Raw genomic sequence first — 18,221 nt, 5'->3', positions numbered from 1 at the left:
CAAAGGAAGCCATTAAAAACAAAGTCATTCGTTTATCAGTTAATCTGAGTAAGAATGAAATCAAGAGTATTATTAAGAAAAGGGTGAAGGAAAGAAGGCAAAAACAATGGGATCAGGAGAAGAAAGGTCGATGGTTTTACAGGATTCAAAGGAAAGTAGGAGAGATGAGAAGTGCAGGGAAAAACAGAAGAGAAGAGATGATAATATCAAGGATGAGATTCGGACACACAAGTCTAAACAGCACACTTTATAAAATGAATAAACATGATACAGGAAAGTGTGAATTTTGTGGGCAAGAAGAAACCGTGGAACATGTTATGTCAGAAATATGAGACTGAAAGAAGGGTTTTAATACAAAATCTAGGAAGAATAAAAATGTGATTTATAATTGGGAGATATTTTACAAAATAACTCAGGAAATGAATGCTATAATTTTCTTTTTCAATATCTAAAAGTGGCTAATATGGTATAGAATATAAAGGAGAGCATGTGTCATTTTGTTCCACACTCCTTACCAGTCGGTGGCGGTAATACACCCTTTCGGTTTTTTTAACCGCCAAGAAACTTGAAGAAGAAGAAGAAGAAGAAGAAGAAGGAGAAGAAGAAGCAGGAGACCTCAATATGGCAGTGACGCTGGTTCATGCTGCAAGTCACAAGCCGTCTACGTATATTATGTTTATAAACTTTGCAGTGATTGTCTTGCTTATGTTTCTCCGTCTCAGTGATTTGCTGAAAGGTAAGAACAGCGTTCATTTATACAGCTGAAACACTACATCACTACAACATAACATTACTCTGAAACAAGTGCAGTTATTGCCTTCATAAGCTACCGTATTTTCTGCTTAACTTTTATTAGGCTCCGCAGGTCGAAAGAAAATAGTTTTTTTTTTCACAAAAAACATTCTCTGCAGTCAGTGGCGCCTCCAGAAATGTTTCATAGGGGCCAGAGATGGGGCCACTTAAAATCTTGGGGTGTGGGTGTGGCACACCAAAACTAGAAACCATTCTTGATTGTTGGTGGTTTTCCCAGTTGAGAAGACAAAATCAAAAGGGTCAAAAAATATCCACTGCACAATCACTTTTTATATTGAAAATAAGTTATTTTGTGTGTGTGTGTGTGTGTGTGTGTGTGTGTGTGTGTGTGTGTGTGTGTGTGTGTGTGTGTGTTTTCCAAATCAGTTTTGAATCCGTTTTTGAAAATAATTTATGAACTTGGCAATTAAAGAGTGATAAGAGTGACAATGAAACAATGACAGCAGCTCAACGATAAACATGGAATCAAGTATGTAAACTTACAACAGAACACATTTTATATTATTTTACCTTTGATTATTTTATTTATTTCTGAAGAACTCTTTAGTAGCCTGTATTGGTGTACTTTAAAGGGATAGTTCACCCAAAAATTAAATTTCTGTCATCATTTACTCTCCCTCATGATGTTCCGAACCTGTATGAGTTTCTTCGTTCTGTTGAACATAAAATAATATATTCTTACCATGTAAGCAAATATAAAATTAACTTCATTTAAATGATTAAATGAATCTAAGATGATGCATTATTACATACAGAGTTGTTCTAAACAGTTATTTTTTTGCTATTTTCATAATTTGGAACAAATAAAACCACTTGAAACAATGTGATGTTATAGTTGTTGATTTTTAGATCAGTCAAAAATCCAGGATGAAGGTTCTCCATGAACATTCCTGGAGTTCACTGACAGTCACACATCTTGTATAATTTTATACAAACCATGCAATCAAAATAATAAAAGTACAGGAAGGCTTCCCTCTTCAAGGTTTAATTTTATCAAGACTTCTTAGCTTTATTTAACTGGAACAAAAACAAGAGGATAGAGGAAAATTTGTTCACTGGTCAGAGCAGAGTCAAAGTTAGTTTTTTTCTTTTCTTTTTTAAATAAATAAATCTGTTAAAAATAAAGTTTATTAAATATTTACCTTCATGATCTAATAAGTATAGTTGCTTTATGTTTGGATACAAAGGCAACAGAGTTGGTTGTACAAACGAAATCTAAAATAATAAAACCATCAGAGTAAAATAAGGCGACGTGCTTTTATATAATATAATAGATAATAGATCCATTATAAAATTATATATGCAAACCAAATAAATACAACTTGTTACATTTTTTTAAATAATTTTGCGATTCATTTGTCCTTTAAGTAGCCTATTCAGCTACTTTAACTTAATATGGTAATGTCAAGAATGAAATTCTTACAGGTCTGTAGATTAACCGAGTGCCCCATGTTAACATAGACGTGGTTTAAGGTCTCTGCAGAACAAAAGTGGGCGTTTCTAAATTTGTGTTTATAAACCATGCAATGAAAATGATCCCCTTCTTCCGACCCCACCCCTAAACCCTACCCACATGTGACGTGGGCAAATCAGGTACCGCAGTAAAAAAACGCCCTCTGTTTATGGCCTCGCCCACTGATCTAGTAACTAACTATCCTTGGGTTTCTGAGCTTGACACTAAAGTAGACATGTGCCGATTTTCGATAATGCGATTTATCACGATAATGAATATGCACGATATTGTTATCGTGGGCATTTTAAAATATCGTAAATAATAATTAACAATTTATAATTTTTTTATAATGCATTCAAGAATACTTTGCCCATCAACCCTATAAATGCTCAACACTGCTGTATGCTGCGTCAAAGGGACACGCCCTTATGGCAAGCCGAATGGGTCAGAATTACGCTATAGATGAATCGCGTTTACAGTCAAACGCCGTAAAACACGGCGTTTAAAACAGTATTTGCGCCGCAAAATACGCCGTTGTGATTACAAACGCCGTAAAAAACGCGCGAAAAACATCAAGGACGCCGTATTTTGCGGCGTTTTAGTGTGCCTGAAAAGCGCCGCTTTTTACGCCGTTCAGCTTGCCATATGACGGCGAAAAAAACGCCGCTTTGGTTGCACAGAGCGCGCGTTATTTACGGCGTTTTGCTTGTAGTATAATGAGCCACACCCAGCGATTTTCACAGCCAGTCATTTTAAACTGTTCTCACCCAATCCATGATGAACTAAGTCAGACCAGACAAGTTCAGCACGGATCATTTTACCCAAAGGAGTGCCTTTGATAGGGTATTTTCATCTAAAATAGCTTATAACTCTTTGGATATTTTCATATTTACTAACATTAAACATATTAAAAGATCACAACTCGTTATCATATAGCCTACTTTAATGTAACTTTTGCTAAGATTTCATATTCAGCAATTATCCTACCCCCTAGGCCTTCAACTTGTTACACACTTTCACGTTAGAATAGCCTAAATAACTGGATGTTATGTTTCTAAAACGAGAAATCGTCACTAATATAAAAGAACCCGTCCCAGATAGTGTTTACAAGCGGTGCAGCAGTCGATGTGTCTGACTCCATAGCGACCGAAATGATCGCCGGTTCGTGCCCCGCTCTTTACAGGTCTGGTTTGAAAGAGTTTAGCCCATTTGCTAAATAAGATATAGGCTATTTTAGTTGACCCTCACTCTAGAAATAATCCTTTAAAATGAATGATATTCAGAACAGAACAAGAATGATATATATATATATATAGCTATGTGTGTGTTAAGCCAAAACGAATTTGTTTAAAGCAAAAATGAAACAGAAACGCGAGTTATAGCCTACCTCTCTCATTTGTCACAAATCCAAAGTTTCCATATTCAAGATGTAGGCTATTTGTATGTTAAACTATTTATTATTTACAAGTTTTGTTCTTCGTGTTCCAATACTAGACGACGAGACGACAACAAACATGCGCAAAAAGCTTGGCATGCACGGGACCGTACACGGACTATTTCAAATAGCATAACTTGTTATGCATTTTGTTGACTTTATTTTATTTTGACAATGAACAGGCATTTCTTATACACTACACTGGCTAAACACACATTTCCATCCAGATCCTATAGAGAAATACAATAGGCCTACAATGCAAATTTGTGACGAAGGCGTTTGCCATATCTAAAATATGATCGTTTATCCAAAATAAACGACTTGAAAATGGTCCACCGTTTGTGAGTATAGAAGTTTTGTGTTCCACTTTATCAGCTTCTGACTTAAGAAATGTGAGCCATTATTCTTAAAAGTAATGTAAATGGTGTTTGCAACAATAGCTGTTTATTAAACAGCCTGAGTGTGACTGAGGCTCCCTGTCAATTAATAATTCGTGAATATTTGATGTGTATCTTATGCATGAAGTGTTATAGGCCTAGTTAACTAAAACAAAAAAATATTAAAAACATGTATGCTGATCGAAATAAATCTGAAATAAAATAAAATATAAATATTAGCCTTGTTGAAAAACTTAAACCGAAAATTAGAAATGTTTCCTTTTGTCATCACACTGCCTATTCATTTCGGGATTATTTTTCAACCAATGCGATCATTATCCATTTATTAACCGACAAATTTATTTTTAATTAGAATTAAATAAGAATCGATAAGTGTCTGTTACCCAATAAAATACCCCCCCCCCCCCCCCCAAAAAAAAATAATAATAATAAAAAAAGAATTCCAGGGGTTAATTTTAGCCTATATGCACAAATAGCAGCAGAAGCAAGCATAACACAAGAACTGCAAGCAGTTGTACGGGGCCAAGCCCCAGAAGGGGCTTTCGCCGAATGCAGAGCCACCTTTATAAGGCTGTCCCCCACGGGACTCGAACCCATAACCTCGGGGTGCGGCGTCCATCGCTCATCTCGTTGCGCCACCGGCCGGGCTTGTGTTAAAACACCTGCTGAAGTTCCATAGTTCTAATGAGAGTCGACTCAAAATGAAGATTTTTTTCAAATAAATGGACAGCATTTAATGTTTAAAAAGTTCTGTTTAGATCAATCTCAGAATGACTCAATGTATTGAACAGAAGCACATTTTGCAAATAACCAATTGGCATGCTAAGCTAACTAGCATAAAAACACAAACACAGGATGGGTCAACTTCAGTGACAAATATCTCAGGAACGGTAGCAAATATCAAAAATCCGTTCAGTCATTTCTGTGCGGCTCCGTCCAACGATCATCTCAGCCAATTTTGGACAAAATTTGACAAAATTTGAAAGAGGAGTAGCAAAAAAAATGTTTTTCACTTGTTTCAATATTGCGGACAATAACCTTTTTGGAAAATGACAAATGATATATCGTCGTAATCTGCATAAGACAGGGAACAAAATGACATAAATTACACCAAATTTGGACAAAGTTTTCAAAAGTTATAAACGTTTTAGCAAAAATTCCTATATCTCTGGAACACTAGGTGGCGCTATTCTGAAACTTCTCAGGTACGTTCGGGACATGCTGACGGTCTCGCATACCAAATTTTGTGCAGATATGTCAAATATTTCAAAAGATATAGCAATTTATGACAAAATTCAAAATGGCGGTCACGTGGTTCATTCGATCCTAACATATCCGGTACCACCGGATTCGGCATGTCACGGGGAATCCATAGATACCAATTATATGATTTTCTGACAAAGCGGTCAGAAGTTATAGGCAAAAATAGACTTTTTTCATATCTTATGACCCCTAGGTGGCGCTGTTCCCAACCTTGGCATGTACCCTCAGATCATGGGTCTGATGAAGCGTACCAATTTTCGTTTTGATTGATCAAAGTTTGGCCGAGATACAGCCTGAGAACCAAATTTGGGTCAACCTCATTGAGTTTATGACATCATAACTTTTGAACAAAGAAGAATAAAAAAAATCGATTTAGTCATGTCTGTGCGGCTCAGTCCAAAGATTATTTCATTCAAATTTGAACAAAATCGGACAAACTTTGAAGGAGGAGTAGCAAAAAAACTGAATACTGTACTTTTCAAAATGGCTGTTACTGTAATGGGCGGAGCCTTAATGTAAGATGATGAATGTGATTCGCATGAGGAGAGGAATAAGGTGTACTAAGTTTCATTTCTCTATTCCAAAGGTTTCAAAAGTTATAACAGTTTAAATGTTGCATTTTTGGACTGGTGGTGGCGCTATGGAGTTGGTTGTAGAGACTCCAAATTTGGACCAATTACTTTTCATAAGCATCACTATAAGTGTGCCAAATTTCATCATTTTCCTACTTACGGTTCATAGGGCTGCCATAGGAACCCAGTGGGAAGAAAAAGAATAATAATAACAAGAACTGCAAGCAGTTGTACGGGGCCAAGCCCCAGAAGGGGCTTTCGCCGAATGCAGAGCCACCTTTATAAGGCTGTCCCCCACGGGACTCGAACCCATAACCTCTGGGCGTGGTGTCCGTTGCTTATCTTGTTGCGCCACTGGGCGGGCTTGTGTTCAAACACCTGCTGAAGTTCCATAGCTCTAATGAGAGCCAACTCAAAATGAAGATTTTTTTCAAATAAATGGACAGCATTTAATATTTTAAAAAAATTCCATTTAGATCAATCTCAGAATGACTCAACGTCTGGAACAGAAGCACATTTTGCAAATAACCAATTAGCATGCTAAGCTAACTAGCATACAAACAAAAACACAGCAAGGGTCAACTTCAGTGACAAATATCTCAGGAACGGTAGCAAATATCAAAAATCTGTTCAGTCATTTCTGTGCGGCTCAGTCCAGCGATCATCTCAGCCAAGTTTGGACAAAATTTGACAAAATTTGAAAGAGGAGTAGCAAAAAAACTGTTTTTCACTTGTTTCAATATTGCGGACAATAACATTTTTGGAAAATGACAAATGAGACATCGTCGGAATCTGCATAAGCCAGGGAACAAGATGACATAAATTACACCAAATTTGGACAAAGTTTTCAAAAGTTATAAATGTTTTAGCAAAAATTCCTATATCTCTGGAACACTAGGTGGCAATATTCTGAAACTTCTCAGGTAGGTTCGGGACATGCTGACGGTCACGCATACCAAATTTTGTGCAGATATGTAAAATATTTCAAAAGATATCACATTTTATGACAAAATTCAAAATTGCGGTCACGTGGTTCATCCGATCCTAACATATCCGGTATCACCAGATTCGGCATGTCACGCGGAATCCATAGATATCAATTATATGATTTTCTGACAAAGCGTTCAGAAGTTATAGTTAAAAATAGCCTTTTTTCATATCTTATGACCCCTAGGTGGCGCTGTTCCCAACTTTGGCATGTACCCTCAGATCATGGGTGTGATGAAGTGTACCAATTTTCGTTTTGATTGATCAAAGTTTGGCCGAGATACAGCCTCAGAACCAAATTTGGGGCAACCTCATTGAGTTCATGACATCATAACTTTTGAACAAAGAAGAATAAAAAAAATCTGTTAAGTCATGTCTGTGCAGCTCAGTCCAAAGATTATTTTTCTCAAATTTGAACAAAATCGGACAAACTTTGAAGAAGGAGTAGCAAAAAAACGGAATACTGTACTTTTCAAAATGACCGTTACTGTAATGGGAGGAGCCTTAATGTAAGATAATGAATGTGATCAACATGAGGAGAGAAATCAGGTGTACTAAGTTTCATTTCTCTGTATCAAAGGGTTCAAAAGTTATAACAGTTTAAATGTTGAATATTTGGACTGGTGGTGGCGCTATAGAGTTGGTTGTAGAGACTCCAAATTTGGAGCAATTACTTTTCATAAGCATCACTACAAGTGTGCCAAATTTCATCATTTTCCTACTTACGGTTCATAGGGCTGCCATAGGAACCCAGTGGGAAGAAAAAGAATAATAATAATAATAATAATAATAATAATAATAAAGTATACTAACAATTCCAATAGGGGCTACAGCCCCTTCGGGGGCTTGGCCCCTAATAAGGATTCATCATACGCACCTGCAGCGCTTCTGAGCGGAGAAAAAAACGGGATAAATTCATAAGAGTTAGGCTATATCTATTGGCCTACGCAAAATTCATTTCACTTAAAATAATTATCAAAATTAATGAAAGAAACTGAAACAAGAAGGTCTATATAAAATAAATCAATACATGAAATATATATTGACTTAAATAATTAACAGATTAACAAAAAAAAAAAAGGAAAATAAATGTGTGACTGGTTCATTATCGTGAGGCGCGACACTCCCCCAGACAAGTTCACGGAACGGAAACCCAGAAGACAGAAAGCAAATCTTGTTTTCTTTAGGCTATTTTATAGCACAATGCAAGTAAACACTTTTGCTATTTTAAATAATGTCCTTCTCTTCTGTATGACTATTACAGATTTTATTTGTTTCCTCTGCTCTTACGCACGGGCGCCTCGATCACGCGCACACAACATGCGAACTGTGATGGCATTGCAAACTTGACATCGCAGTCAGTTCATTATTAAAATAAAATAGCCAACCTAATATATAAAAAGTTACACAGCTTAGTTTAAATAGCCAGTAGTAGCCAACACCTCGTGCCATTCAGCGTGAGCACTGCTCCTGAGGTGTTTCCAAGCAGAGACCCGCTCGCAACATGCATGTTTTGTCCCGCTCCTGGCCGCATACAAGTATAAAAAAAAAAATTCTGCGTGGTTTGGCGTGGCAGAATACGCGCAAAGTGCGCTCATAATTCCAAAAAAGCTCATCTCAGTTCAACGCGATCTCACAAAGCTCTGTTATCTTTTGATAAAATAAAAAAATAAAAAGATTCATTGTGCAGTCATTTTTATTAATAAAAATGACTGCACAATGAATCTTTTTTTTTATTTTTCATAATGGCTAAACTTTCTTTGTTATAATCAAATGATTTGTCAGCATACACTGCACAAAAACTCTTGAGCGGTGATGGGATTTTTCTCTTAAATGAATCTGCTTGGCCATTGCGTTCTAGAAATAAACATTTGTTGTATCGGCTTTGTTTAACCAATATTGGTTATATTGCACAACGTGGCAAAAACGTGTTATACCTCCAACTGTAATTTGTTTTGATTTTATAACATTTAATTTTTAGATTTTTTTATTTTGCTGTGGTCATGCAAATAGTTTTATTCTCCCGAAATCCACACACACACACACGAGCAGCTACTGCCCGCACTCAGCCATCAAATCTAGTCCCGCGCCGCACTCTATATGCGTTGGGTTCCGCGAGTCCCGCGGGAGTGCACTTCTCAAGCACATTTTTGCGCATGTGAAGAGGATGATTTTTTCCCATCAATATTGGGACGCGAGTTAAGTAGCCAAAGCCTATAATAAATAATGGTTTAGCATCTAAATGTATCGCCAATATGGAAACATTTGGACTCGAATGAGGGAGTTAGGCTGCGTGAGTCTAATGCTGGTTACTTTCAGTTCCTCATTAAATTATTTCGTTTTGACTTTATATAGTTATAGCCTTCTGTCCTGAATGCCGTTACATTTGAAGGATTTGCTGTGGAGTGAGGGGAACTAAAATAACCTATGCTTATAGTAGCCTACAATATTTCGCTTTATTTAGCCTATGGTATTATTATGAATGCAATCAAATGCGACTTATAGCCTACGTGACTTACTGTTTTTCTCTCTCTTTCAAAAGTCTTGTTGATTAACAGTTAACCTTTTAATTAGCGTTCTATAGATATGCCTAGCTATCAAATTAGTGCAGAATCAACTTTGCGTTGCGAACGCATCAAGGATCAAAAGCAGTTGTGTGGAAAAGTGCTGAGCTGAATATTTGTGCTATCTAGTGGTTTAATGGAGAAGTATTGTTATGCTTGGCGTGACTAATTTGAATGTAAATGGTTGTAAGCTTATATATGGGTCGCAAAAACAAAAACAAAAAAAAGGTCGCTTTAAAAAAAGTTTGAAAACCACTGGGCTATATATAGCCTATAGGCCTATACCGACAAACCATGGACTATTGTCAAGTCGTTTAGCTATAAAGGGACGCTTAAAAGGGCAAAATATTTTAGTCCTCATATTACAAAAATATTTTGGATATAACGAAATGTAATATTATTTTACTTGATAATCAATGGAATATTAAAAAAACATGAATGTAAGTAAACAATTTTTAATATTTTCAAGTCGTCCGTTTTACTTTAAAAGGGGCGATTGAAAGGGCAAAATATTAATCCTCAACTCAACATATTATAAAAAATATTTTGGATATAACGAAATGCAGGCTAATAATGTTTTTTATAGAGCTATATGAATAAAACATGAAAGTAAACAGTCGGAACACTATTCCGGAAGGATAAGCAGCTTACAACAAACCTGACACATTTTTTCTTTTCTTTTTTTTTTTCTTTTTTTTTTAGAAATTGCAAACAGCTGGCCTAGCCATTTTCCAAGGCCTTAAAACCGGATCTAGATGAAAATTTGTTCCGCCAATGCAGATATTTAAGAAATGCCTGTTCGTTGTCAAAATAAAATAGGCTACGGTCAACTTACAAAGTTTTAGGCTACAATTTGAAATAGTCCATGTGTACAATCTCACTGTGCTGTTATCCCAAGCTTTTTGCGCGTCAGGTATTGGAACACGAAGTCTACAAAGCTTGTAAATAATAAATATAATTTAACATTACATCTTGAATATGGAAACTTTGGATTTGTGACAAATGAGAGAGGTAGATTATAACTCGAGTTTCTGTTTCATTTCTGCTTTGAACAAATTCGTTTTGGCTTCATAACCTAGCTATATATAGCTAGGTTATGAAGCCAAAACGAATTTGTTTAAAGCAGAAATATAAATATATATAAATATATATATTATAAATATAAATATATATATTATTTATATATATACCATTCTTGTTCTGTTCTGAATATCATTCATTTGAAAGGATTAGTTCTAGAGTGAGAGTCAACTAAAGTAGTCTATATTTAACATGTGGGCTAAATATGATATAGCCCATTAATATATAGTATAGCCTAGGTTATGAAGCCAAAACGAATTTCATTCATTTTAAAGGATTATTTCTAGAGTGAGGGTCAACTAAAATAGCCTATATCTTATTTAGCAAATGGGCTAAACTCTTTCAAACCAGACCTGTAAAGAGCGGGGCACGAACCGGCGATCATTTCGGTCGCTATGGAGTCAGACACATCGACTGCTGCACCGCTTGTAAACACTATCTGGGACGGGTTCTTTTATATTAGTGACGATTTCTCGTTTTAGAAACATAACATCCAGTTATTTAGGCTATTCTAACGTGAAAGTGTGTAACAAGTTGAAGGCCTAGGGGGTAGGATAATTGCTGAATATGAAATCTTAGCAAAAGTTACATTAAAGTAGGCTATATGATAAGGAGTTGTGATCTTTTAATATGTTTAATGTTAGTAAATATGAAAATATCCAAAGAGTTATAAGCTATTTTAGATGAAAATACCCTATCAAAGGCACTCCTTTGGGTAAAATGATCCGTGCTGAACTTGTCTGGTCTGACTTAGTTCATCATGGATTGGGTGAGAACAGTTTAAAATGACTGGCTGTGAAAATCGCTGGGTGTGGCTCATTATACTACAAGCAAAACGCCGTAAATAACGCGCGCTCTGTGCAACCAAAGCGGCGTTTTTTTCGCCGTCATATGGCAAGCTGAACGGCGTAAAAAGCGGCGCTTTTCAGGCACACTAAAACGCCGCAAAATACGGCGTCCTTGATGTTTTTTGCGCGTTTTTTACGGCGTTTGTAATCACAACGGCGTATTTTGCGGCGCAAATACTGTTTTAAACGCCGTGTTTTACGGCGTTTGACTGTAAACGCGATTCATCTATAGCGTAATTCTGACCCATTCGGCTTGCCATACGCCCTCAGATATAAACAAGCCCAACGTGCGTTTGCACATGACTGAACCGGTGAAGGAGACGCGCTGCTGAAGTGCCGCTCAGTGACAGCAGAGGGCGCTGATGAACTGCAGAATGCAGCCGGTTACCCCGGAAACCCGCAAACAAACAAAAAACCCATGTAGTTTTTAAAACAGCCATTCGTTTTTGTAATCTCAATGTTGTTCATCACAGCACCAAATACTTAATACTTAAAGAATTAATAGGCTATTTATTTTCAAACTTAAACATTTGTTATGTTTTAATCTGGACTACAACCCTAATAATTAGAACTGTTCTGATTATTTGTTATTGTTCAGTATAACTTTGAGATACGACTTCATTAGTTAACATGTTAATTCATTATTACCAAACTGACAATGAAAAATACTTATAAAGAATTAATCATTCTATGTTAATTTCTTAGTTACTTTTTAATAACATTAAAATCAAAATCAAAATAACTTTTAATGGACCTAAGATAAAACTAACAATGATCAATATTTCTTAACTAACATTAACAAAAACATTATACTTTCTGTACCAAATGTAGCTATTGCTCAATCTTAGTTAATGCATTAACTAATGAGACCTTATTGTAATGTGTAAGCCTACCTGTTGTTCTTTATAGCCTAATTCTTTTGCACTTTAATCTGTTTGAAAATTTTACTTTTACAGCTCTGAAAAAAATCAAGAGACCACTTAACATTGATTTCTCAATGAGGGGTCTCTTAATTTTTTTTCCAGAGCTGTATATATTTTGGTGCATTATTGTATTTAAACATTCAGTTATTTTTTTTCTTACAAAAATAGTTCTTAAAGCTGTTATGCTATAGCAACACTTTTTTTGCAACTTATTTAAATATCGTGATAATATCGTATATCGTGATAAAACGTCATCAATTAATCGCAGCATGAAAAATTGATATCGGCACATGCCTAGTCGTGACCAGAGGCCACCTGAGAGACCGATCAACTGCACACCGGATGCTTCCCCGCGTGCCTCGCCCTCGCCAGTCACCTTCAACCAGGATGAACAGCGCCCCTCCTTTGCAGCGGCCTGTTCCATTTCCTTCGGTGGACCATCGCCAGAAGAGGAAGAAGACAGCCTCTCGACAGTCGCGTCTGGCAGCGAGTGGTCAGAATCTGTCTCGGAGCCCCCCGCTTCGACGCAGACCGTCACATGCTGCAAGACCAGCATTGACGTGGAGCTTATCCGCATGCTCACGAAGGCCGTGGGAGACCTCGGGCTCGAGTGGTCCCAGCCCTAAGAGCTAGCGCGCAGCAGACTGGACGAGTGGTTCCTCGAAAGCCGCCGCTCCTCTTCTCCTCAGAAGCCCGTGCCTTTCTTTCCCGAAGTACATGATGAACTAACAAAGTCATGGAAGTCGCCCTACTCTGCTCGCGCTAAGTCCTCTTTTCCCCCAGCGCTCTCAACTGTCGACGTCGCAAAGAAAAAAGGATGCGAGTCCCCCCCCCCGCCCCCCCCTCAAAGAGGCTGTTGCCGCGCACCTCTGCCTGCCTTCCTCCAGAGGATAGCAGGCCAGGGCGCAGCACCCCTCCAAGCCCTGCCGCACCACTTCAGCTCTCGCCAGCCGAGCATTCGCCTCCGCGGGCCAGCACAAGGCCACCGCACAAGCCATTGGGAAGAATATGGTGAACCTGACGTTCTTAGAACGGCACCTTTGGCTGAACTTGACCGAAATGAAGGACGCGGACAAAGCCTCCTTCCTGGATGCCCCGATCTCTGCTACAGGTCTCTTCGGTCCATCGGTGGTTGGATTCGCGGAATGCTTTACCTAAGAGCAAAAAGCCTCTCAGGCCATGAAAAACTCTTTTTGCCCAAGCACTACAGATCTTCAGGCCGTCAAGATAGGACTCCGTCCTCTCAGCCCGCTAAGCTGGCTCCGTCATCTTCTCGGCCTCGCTCGACTTCTAGAATGCACCAACGTTCCCGTTCTACAAACCGCAGCAGACAGCCCGAACGCCGGGGACCTCGACCCAAGCTTGTGTTGAACCCCAAGCCTCCGAAGCCGTCCTAGCTACACAGAGAAAGAGAAGATGGCCAGGTCCCGCCTCGGCCGGACCCCCATCTCTACCTCCCAGTCTCCCAGTTCCCTGCACCCAGGTGACTGCCGACTTCAGCTTCGCAGCCAACAAGCCCGTTGTCAAATGCGCTCGCCTTCACACAAACGCTGCTATCACGGCGACTCAAATAAATCTCAAAAAGAGCTTTTTCTCTGTAGTAAATGTGCCCACTTCCCAGTATGCATACCCTTTCACTCATGCTATAAATGTCCCCCCCCCCCCCCCTGTGTGTCACAAACACAAAATTGCCGCGCTACAGAGTTCCCTCCAGTACTGCAACCTTTATGCTGCGTTCACACCGCACGCGAATGACGCGAATAAATCGCGCTATTCGCGCGAAGTTGGACGCGTGAACATTTTGAATCCATTCGCTTCATTCGCGCGTCAAATTCGCTTCATTCGCGTGTGACATAAACTACACTACAGACGCGAATTCGCGTCATGGGAGGGGTTTCTGCTAGTCATTTTGACTGGTCACTTGACTTCTTTTCTGTAAAAAATACTACTGTTAATGTGTGACAAAACGTAGTTTGAAGACTTTTTCAGGCGATAACATTGTTGTTTAATGCTCAAATCTGTGTTTTTTTTTTACAAAAAGTGCTTATTTGAACATTTTAGCTTTCGTTTTCGGAGTTGTGAGATCCACGCGATCAGCGGCGCCAAGCGCTCATTACCCCCGGCAAGAGCAGCCTTTCATCGGCCCGTCCTTCACACATTTGCCGCTGGCTCTGGTGTCTCTGTGGTGTCTCGATTTTCTCGTGAAATGGCTGACATCGATTTTGTTGAGAGGGTAGCTGCACTTTATTTACTTTGGAAGGCTGAAAAGCGGCGTACACTCGTTCGGCGCCGTGTCTGGGTCCATCAGATCCTTCAGAGACGCACTCAGCTCGGTGAATTCCATCAACTTCTCCAAGAGTTGCGCCTGGATGATGGCCGCTTTCAGCGGTACTTTCGACTGAGCCGATCCCAGTTTGATGACCTGTTGTCCCGAGTCGGTGGGAGGATTTCCCTCCAGGATACCAACTACAGGCGCTGCATTCCACCTGCAGAGCGCCTGTCCATCTGTCTGCGGTCAGTAAATCATTTAATATTCTGTGTGATTACAAGTAACACAGTTATCAAAATGGGTGTTTAACTATTATGATTATTATTCATGTGTTTAATCAAAATGGGAAATTGAATTATATTTTAATATGTTGAAACAACTGTCAAAGTGGGTTTTAAATTATGCTATATTATAATATAGAATTAATTGATATATATATATATATATATATATATATATATATATATATATATATATATATATATATATATATATATATATATATATATATATATATATATATATAATATTGAATAATAGTTGTGTCTGCAATGTAGCAATCAGAGCAAATGCTAAATTATGGCCATTTATCAAGCTAGTTTAACTGTAAAAACTATAAAAAACAAAACAGTATTGTATTGTATTATACATTGGTGTTTGCTCACATGGAATAGCAATTTGCATTTGTAACAATGTGTGATTTTTGTATTTATTTTTTCATTTTCTTTCTTTCAGATATCTTGCCACTGGAGACTCTTTCAGGACCATTGCTGGCAGCTTCCGTGTTGGTGTCTCCACTGTCTGCCAGGTTGTCCCAGATGTGGTGGCTGCAATCTGGGACTGCTTGGTGGACGAGTTTATGGCTGTGCCTTCCACGGCTGAATGGAGGTCCATCGCGGAGGGTTTTGAGGAGAGGTGGAACTTCCCGCACTGCTGTGGAGCACTGGACGGAAAGCATGTGATGATCAAGGCCCCCCCCAACACCGGATCCCTGTTCCACAACTACAAGGGAACTTTTTCTTTAGTTCTCCTTGCAGTTGTGGATTCTAAATACTGCTTCAGGATCGTTGATGTCGGGGGATATGGCCGGACGAGTGATGGTGGAACACTGGCCAACTCAGCCTTTGGCCAGGCACTCCGTGGTGGCACCCTTCATCTTCCACCTGACCATCCTCTCCCAGGAGCGGACCACAGAGGACCCCAGCCCCATGTCTTTGTGGCAGATGAGGCATTTCCCCTCAGGATGAACCTCATGAGGCCATTCCCTGGGCGCACCCTTCCCCGTGAGAAACGGGTTTTCAATTACCGCCTCTCTAGAGCCCGTCTGGTGGTGGAGAACGCCTTTGGAATCCTGTCCTCTCAGTGGAGGATGTATCATCGCCTCATAGAGGTTCACCCTGATGTTGTGGAGGGGTGTGTGAAGGCGACATGTGTCCTCCACAATTTCATGCGTCGATCCTCCGAGGCACCTGCTGTGAGTGGGGTGGTGCAGGGTTCGGAGGACTCGCTCCAAAGTCTCGGTCGGGTTGCCGCAAACAATTCTGCCAGAGAGGCCATCTGAGTCAGGGAAAGCTTCATGGCACATTTTTCTGCTGAGGGAGCAGTCGCGTGGCAACCGAATGAATAGTTCTGTGTTCATCTTCATGTGTTCGTGTTGTTCATGTGTTAATCTGCGTGTTGTTCATGTGTTGCTCGTGTTGTTCATATGTTCTTCTGCGTGTGTTCATGTTTTGTTCATCTGCATGTGTTGTTCATCTGCATGTGTTGATACACATACTCATAATGCTGCTTAGTTCTGTACATATTTCTTTAATTAATCTATATTGTAAATTACATATTTTCAACCTCTCTTGTAAATATTGCATGTGTTCATGTGTTGTTCATCTGCATGTGTTCATGTGTTGTTCATCTGCATGTGTTCATGTGTTGTTCATCTGCATGTGTTGTTCATCTGCATGTGTTCATGTGTTGTTCATCTGCATGTGTTCATGTGTTGTTCATCTGCATGTGTTCATGTGTTGTTCATCTGCATGTGTTGTTCATCTGCATGTGTTCATCTGCATGTGTTCATGTGTTGTTACATTTTACAATATAAATGGAGCCAGCCTCCGAAAAGAATACCTGTCTCGTTGCTGCATTCTCATTACACTACACCACAACATTTCCATTAACAAATAATGCATTTTTATTATACTATTGTGTGTTTGCAATAGGATGTAATTAGAATTGCATAACGCTTTACAATATGGGTGCACTAATATGCGTTAATAATATAATAATAATATTTATGTAAAAACTATAAATTATGATTTACCATGTTGTGCACAAAGACACACCAAAACCTTTGGTCAATGTATAGAAATTTAATGATAAAATAAACACAATTTAAAAATATATGTACAAAGAACATTTACAACTATTTACATGCAGGAATAAAAAGGATCTTGCTTGGAAGAGGGAAAAGTGAGGGACAAAGTGAAGGAGAGGAGAAAGGAGAGAAAGTCTGGTTCATTCCCTGCAGAGATTACTGCCTCTTTTTTTATATAAAATTACACTGTGGGCTCCAAATGTTCCAAATTAAGATGAACTGTGCTGCTTTCATAAATTATTTTATGTATTTGAAATTTTACAAAATCTTTCGTCTGAGGCGGTAACCTCTGCAGGGAAGGGACCAGACTCAAGAGGAAGAGCTCATCCTCTGAGCGTGGAGGCGGCGCTGGAGCCACAGGACGGGTCCTGAGGGCTTCCAGGAGCTGCCGCTCCACCTCTGAAGGCTGCTCTCTGCGCCTTCTCTGGGCTCTTCCTCTAGGTGGCACTGTATCAAATGATGAAACAGGTTGTACATTGAAAAGGCAGAAAATAATTAAACTAGGAATGCTTATCATCATTAGAATATAAGCATATTTATAATCGCACATATTAATGCCATATATTTTATCTGTCAAAGAGATTCTCCTAAAATTATGCAGCCCCAGTAAATTATTAAACTATGAGTGCTTACTGTAGATATATGCATCTAAACATGGTCATTATTGCCTGTACACACCTATGGGTACAGCAGCAGATGTTGAAGGGCCAGCAGGGGAAGAAGCAGCAGCAGGTTCTGGCAGAGGGGACCCAGCCTCACTGCCGTCAAAAGAGCCAGTCGGCTCTGTCATGACAATATTACATATATTTACAACATTACACACATTGCACGTTACACGAGTTAGGAAAAAAAGATTTTCGACTTTTCATCATAAAATACAACAAAATATGCCCTGCTGTGTTGCTTTACTTGTCAACAAACCTGTCTCTGAGTACCCTACTGCTGCTGTCTCGCCCTGGCTTTCGGGGTGGTCGTACCCTGCGGCCTGATTCTCCTCATCCCCCCTCTCCATATTTCCACTTGTCTCCCGTGGGGAGACGAAGGGGTCGAGGAAAGACAGGACCGCAGAGTACTTCCACTTTTTCCCTGACCCTGCTGCTGACCCACTCCTCTTTTCAGTGTCCTTTCTCCTCTCCTTCAAATATGTGTCCCTCAGACCCTTCCACTTTTTTCTGCACACTTCATCTGAATAAAGCAAATCAGCTCAGCGGGAAAGTATTTGCAAATTTGACAGCTTTATCTAGCTAG

General features: G+C 39.2%; 2 protein-coding genes across 2 annotated transcripts in view; both read left to right on the top strand.

Moving 5' to 3' along the window:
• The first annotated feature begins 644 nt into the window (after positions 1 to 644).
• LOC137047630 (patr class I histocompatibility antigen, B-2 alpha chain-like) overlaps positions 645 to 18,221 on the top strand; it is a 37,529-nt gene continuing 19,952 nt past the window's right edge. Inside the window, exon 1 of the mRNA XM_067425434.1 lies at positions 645 to 736. Within this exon, the coding sequence (XP_067281535.1) occupies positions 673 to 736 (64 nt within the window). The 5' untranslated portion in view covers positions 645 to 672. The remainder of the gene's footprint in view (positions 737 to 18,221) is intronic.
• Positions 14,191 to 16,553, top strand: LOC137048284 (uncharacterized). Its single transcript, XM_067426396.1, has 2 exons — positions 14,191 to 14,850; positions 15,341 to 16,553. The coding sequence occupies exons 1-2, from the start codon at positions 14,345 to 14,347 to the stop codon at positions 16,164 to 16,166; spliced, it is 1,332 nt and encodes a 443-aa protein (XP_067282497.1). The 5' UTR covers positions 14,191 to 14,344; the 3' UTR covers positions 16,167 to 16,553.

The sequence above is a fragment of the Pseudorasbora parva genome, chromosome 19 (genome assembly GCF_024679245.1).
Source record: "Pseudorasbora parva isolate DD20220531a chromosome 19, ASM2467924v1, whole genome shotgun sequence".
Classification (NCBI taxonomy): Eukaryota; Metazoa; Chordata; class Actinopteri; order Cypriniformes; family Gobionidae; genus Pseudorasbora; species Pseudorasbora parva.
This window is presented reverse-complemented; position numbering and strand designations above follow the sequence as displayed.